General features: G+C 33.0%; 3 protein-coding genes across 3 annotated transcripts in view; 1 reads left to right on the top strand and 2 right to left on the bottom strand.

The window, feature by feature from the left end:
• Positions 1 to 820: 820 nt before the first annotated feature.
• The window catches only part of CBG24596, a gene marked incomplete at both ends in the record, with an annotated part of 5,961 nt that continues 1,791 nt past the window's right edge, over positions 821 to 4,990 (bottom strand). The window contains one exon of the mRNA XM_002648324.1: positions 821 to 1,166. Within this exon, the coding sequence (XP_002648370.1) occupies positions 821 to 1,166 (346 nt within the window). The remainder of the gene's footprint in view (positions 1,167 to 4,990) is intronic.
• On the top strand, positions 2,037 to 3,287 carry CBG24598 (the record flags this gene model as incomplete). The annotated part of the gene is made up of 1 exon (XM_045240999.1): positions 2,037 to 3,287. One exon carries the CDS (start codon positions 2,037 to 2,039, stop codon positions 3,285 to 3,287), a length of 1,251 nt encoding a protein of 416 aa, XP_045091373.1.
• Positions 3,330 to 4,442, bottom strand: CBG24597 (the record flags this gene model as incomplete). The annotated part of the gene is made up of 1 exon (XM_002648325.1): positions 3,330 to 4,442. The coding sequence occupies one exon, from the start codon at positions 4,440 to 4,442 to the stop codon at positions 3,330 to 3,332; it is 1,113 nt and encodes a 370-aa protein (XP_002648371.1).

The following is a 4,990-nucleotide window of genomic DNA, read 5'->3' as shown; positions in this document are numbered from 1 at the left end:
TTGGAATTTGTCCTAGTGTTAGCGCTAAGCTCAACTTGTATCCATCGAAACGAGTAAGATCAATGAAATCGATTTCTTCTTCATCAATTTCTTTACAGAATGTAACTTGAACAATTCCATTTGACTCTTGAGAATCTATAAACCTTACTTTGATGGCTGTATGATTCAACTGTTTCTGAATATATCTTCTGGGACTTTCTCTGATAAGACTTTCGAGAACTTCATTTTGCTCATTGAAAATATCGCACATTACTTCGGTTGTATGGCGTACTAAATTGTTTGATTGGTTTTCGAGATATTGAAATTCTCCTGCTGCTTGGAAGTCTGTGTATAGTTCTCTTCTGATGCGTCTTTGTTTTCCAGTCTCGAATAGTTCATAATTTGATATCCTCTTTATAAATTCTATGTAACTTGGGAATGCATCACAGCTCTCTCTGATGGTTTTATATTCATCATAACTTGGGAGAATAGCACAATCTTCTTTAATACTCAAATATTCTTCATATCCTGGGAATGGTAAAGGTTGCCAAGTTTCATCTGTTGATAAATTAAAGTGTTGCTCTTTTTCATAGTTTGCAATGTTGTTTATGAAATCTGTATAACTTGTAAGTGAATCACATCCTTCTCTGCTATTCTTGAATGCCTCATAATTTGGTAAGTTATCACAGTCTTGTTTGATTTTTAGATATTCATTGTAATCTGGTAATGGTAATGGTTGGAAGTTAACAGGTTCTTTTTGAGCCGATCGAAGATCTGCGATCTCTCTTTTGGTTCTGTTGGATTTTGCTTGAGGTGGGTTTCGATTGTCTTTATCGTAAACTGTCCAATCTTCTTCTTTCCGCTGTTTCTTCAACGTTTCGACTTCTTTTCTTTCAGCCTCTTCCTGAGATTTCTTAGTTTTCTCTTGTTTCTTTTTCTCAAATTCTTCTTCCTTCTTCAGCTTCTCTTGTTTTCTTTTCTCAAAATCTTTCAAATCTGCTTCATACTGTTTTTGCCTTTCTTGTTCTCGCTTTCGTTCTTCCAGATCACGCTTTCTTTGTTCTTCTTGCTCTCGTTTTCTTTGATCTTCTAGATCACGCTTTCTTTGTTCTTCTTGCTCTCGTTTTCTTCTGTCATCCTCATACTGTTGTCTTTGAGGATATGTTGGAATTGAAACAGGAATTTGTCTTGGAGCGTATTGGGATGGGGCTCGATTAATTTTTCTTACGGCAAAGCCTTCATCACTAATTATCAGACCTATGTTACAATCAGTCACAGTTTTGTTTGATTGAAAGTTTAATGCGATTTGGTTTTTATTGTTAACCCAAAGTTTGTTATTGTACATCCCATCAAGTATTCCTATCGAGATGTATTGACATTTTTGATCTCTGTTAACATCCCAAGTGATAATTTCATTCTTCTTTATGTCACAAAATCCATCTTGATATTTGCAATTATTCATGTTGGCAAGAATGTTAGTTGGTTTAGATTGATTGAAATGAGAGTAAACCTTTGTTTCAATAACTATACAATTCTCCTTGTAATATCTTTTAGGGGTGAAAATGCTGGTAAATCTATTTGGATAATCTACATCAATTTTGTTATTAGTACTCCATGTGTTAGAGATGCCTTTTGATAACGTTCCATAATCACATTTCTTGTTATTTATCATTTCTCTACATTCGGAAAGTGTAATTGGATAATGATTGAGCTCTTTTTCAACCAAGTGTTCATATCCAGAAAGATCAGTATATACTGAAACTTCGCTAACTAATTTTTTACATAGTTTTGCATCTGAAACATATTCAATAATGTTTGGTTTGAAAACTTCATACTGAACTATTTCTGATTTACTGTTTAGCATTCTATGATAATTGCATTTGTGTAGTTTGGGTATTCTAAAATATTGGATTGGGGAGTTTTCCGTACAAATAATAGGCTTGCTTAATGCTTCTTGAAACCATGTCAAGAATAAAAACACCGTTACAGTTCTAAAGTTTATACGCATTTAATAGTTGAAAAAATCTTTTAAATTCTTGCTATATAAATCATCAAAAATGATAGAAGCCGTTGATAGAATACTCGTAGTTGATGCTCCTATTGTGACTGATACTTCCATTCAAAAAGAGAATCTCATAAGTGTTTTTCCTTCTTCAGGTTCTAGTTTAAATCAACATGGAGAAATTAATTTTGTTATTGAGACATGTGATCAGTATCTACACTTGCATAAGTCTTACATTTACCTCGAAGTAGAACTTTCCAAATTAGATGACTCTGCTTTAGCAGAAACTGATGAAGTCTCCTTAACTAATAATGCACCAATGTTCTTGTTTGATAGAGCAACATATAGTATGGATGGTGTTCAAGTAGAAAACATAATGGATCCTGGTAGAGCTAGTTTGATGAAAGGTCTTTTGACTTATAGTAGTACTATGAATAAGCAGAATACTTTTGGCTGGATTTTAGAAACTAAGGATATTATAACATACAAAATAAATAAATATACGAAAAATAGAAAAGGCACTATAACTTTTTGCATTCCGTTGACACATATCTTTGGATTTGCTGAATGCTACAACAAAATAGTCTATGGTAGGAAGCATCAGTTATCACTCTACAGATCTCCTGAAAATAAAAATAGCATTGTATCGTCAGATGCTACAAAATTTACAGCGAAGATGAACATCAAAAGATTACAATGGATTATTCCAAAGATTGTCCCTAGTCTTGAAATGCAGAATAAATTATTGAATATTTTCGAAAGCAGTAAGTTAGTACAAATGCCTTTCATTTCTAGACAATTCGAAAGCTATAATATCCCTAATGGTAATAAGGAATTCACATGGAAGATGGGTACAAAATATGACAAAATAAAATATATTGTAGTAGCATTTCAATGTGCTAGGGATAACAACTATCTGAATGCTAGTAAATTTGACAATTGTGGATTAGAAGAAATTTATGTTGAATTAAATTCAGAGAGATATCCTCATGACTGTTTGAAATTTGATTTTGATAAGTTTAATGCTGTACAACAATACAATTTTGCTAAAGAGTTTAGAAACAGTTACTATGAATCGACAAAGGATTATATTTTTATGGAGGAAGATGTATATTATTACTACTACCCTCTGTTAGTATTTGATGTATCCAAACAGAATGATAGAATTATTCAATCAAGACCTGATGTCACAATCAAAGCTTCCTTTTCAAAGAGTATTGTAAAAAACACAAAATGTTATTGTTTGATTATGAGTGAAAATATTGTTGAAATTAAAGAAAATAGAGTTAAAGTAGTGAGTGTTTAATTGAGATTAGTGTCAGGGATCCAAGAATTGAACTTATCGGGATTACCATACCATTTGACAAACAATTCCCTTCACACCTTTTCTAGTTCTACGTTTAATAATATTTTCGATTTTATGTTCATCTTTTACATTGTTGTAGAGTGTGAGTTCTTCCTCATAAAATTTTCCTGTGATTTCTTCGTCTGCTAGATCTCTGATAGAATAAGTAGTAACGTCTCCGGGATGAACTTTTGAAATTTTAAACATTTCTGTACTCCAGTTAGGTAGATAACCTTTAGCAAATACAGCTTTATACTTTGTTATTCTAACTGTATCATCTATTTTGAACTTGCTTCTTATAGGACTTTCATTTTTAAACATTTCTTTTCCGGTTGAGGGAAATAAAGTTTCATAAACTTGCTCAGCGTTGTCTTTCTTGGATGCTTCAATAGGAGACATGTTTATGCTGCGGTGATGGTGGTCATTGTATCCTGTAACAAGCTTATCCAGAATATTTACCCATTTATGATCACCTTGATGAGTGAACATTTTCCACATTTTTTCTTTTAGAGTTCTATTGAATCTTTCAATGATAGAAGCTTTCTTGTTCGAGTATGTTGAGAAATGATGAATATCCGATTCTTTGAACAGTAGTTTCATTTCTTTGTTGTAATATTCTTTTCCATTATCAGTCTGCATTTTTTGCGGTTTCCTGTGTTTGAAAATCGTTTGTAGAGCGCTTGCAGTTTCCTTTCCAGTCTTTGTTTTCAGAGGGATAACCCAGGCATACTTACTGAAACAGTCTATGACAGTGAGAAGATATTTGAAATCGTTGTTCTCTTCTGCATACGGTATCATTTCAACAAGATCTGATTGCCATTGCTCATCAATATTGTGAACATAAACTCTTTCAGATTTGAAATTTTTACGAGCTGGTTTATGAAGAGTGTAGACGTCTTGCTCGTTCAGAAATCGCTTTACTTCTTCAATTGGCTTTTTAGTTTTTCTTTGTAGTTCATTGATTCCACAAAATCCAGTTTCAGGGTTGTAATATGCATCGTCTAGTTTGATTTCCGATTTTTTAGTTTCTTTGGTAGAGGGTTTGATGGATTTTAAAGTACCTCCACTTTTTGAATTGGGAATTATTTTGCATTTTTTCGTTTGCATACTACACATTTTCCTCTCAACAACTGCTTGTTGTTAATGCTCAAAATCTGAGATATGTCGGTAGTATCTGTACTGCTCCGACATTTGAAACAATACATTTATAAAACAAAAAATTTAATGAAGAATATGTGAGATTGAAATTGGTGTTAAGAATAGAAATTCTCAGAGCGCTAGAGGGAATTCTCAGAGCGCTAAAGGAGCGCTGACGATCTGATGGAGGGCCCGAGGAATTTTCGGGAAAATAGGGGGTCATTTTAAAAGGTCGTTTTTGATTGATTAATTGGGTTATCCTTGGATATTGATATCAAATTTTGACAAAAGTGGTAATAATTAGAGGCGGGCCCAAAAGTGTTCTAGAAAGGACAATTATATACTACTAGTTTCCTCTTAAAAATCTGGTCGCCACCTAGATTTTTCTATTTTTATGTGTCATTTATTTAGAACTTTGCAGAAATTCTTTAAAAACTCGAATTTTTGAACCTAATTTTCAGGATATTCTAGGAGAAATTCTCAGCGATTCGCATCGATTTTCAACAAGGTTGCAATCTGGACGGGCC

The sequence above is a fragment of the Caenorhabditis briggsae genome (genome assembly GCF_000004555.2).
Source record: "Caenorhabditis briggsae AF16 supercontig from assembly CB4, cb25.NA_194, whole genome shotgun sequence".
Taxonomy (NCBI): Eukaryota; Metazoa; Nematoda; class Chromadorea; order Rhabditida; family Rhabditidae; genus Caenorhabditis; species Caenorhabditis briggsae.
Note: the sequence above shows the minus strand (reverse complement) of the source record. Positions and strands in the feature narration are given on the sequence as shown.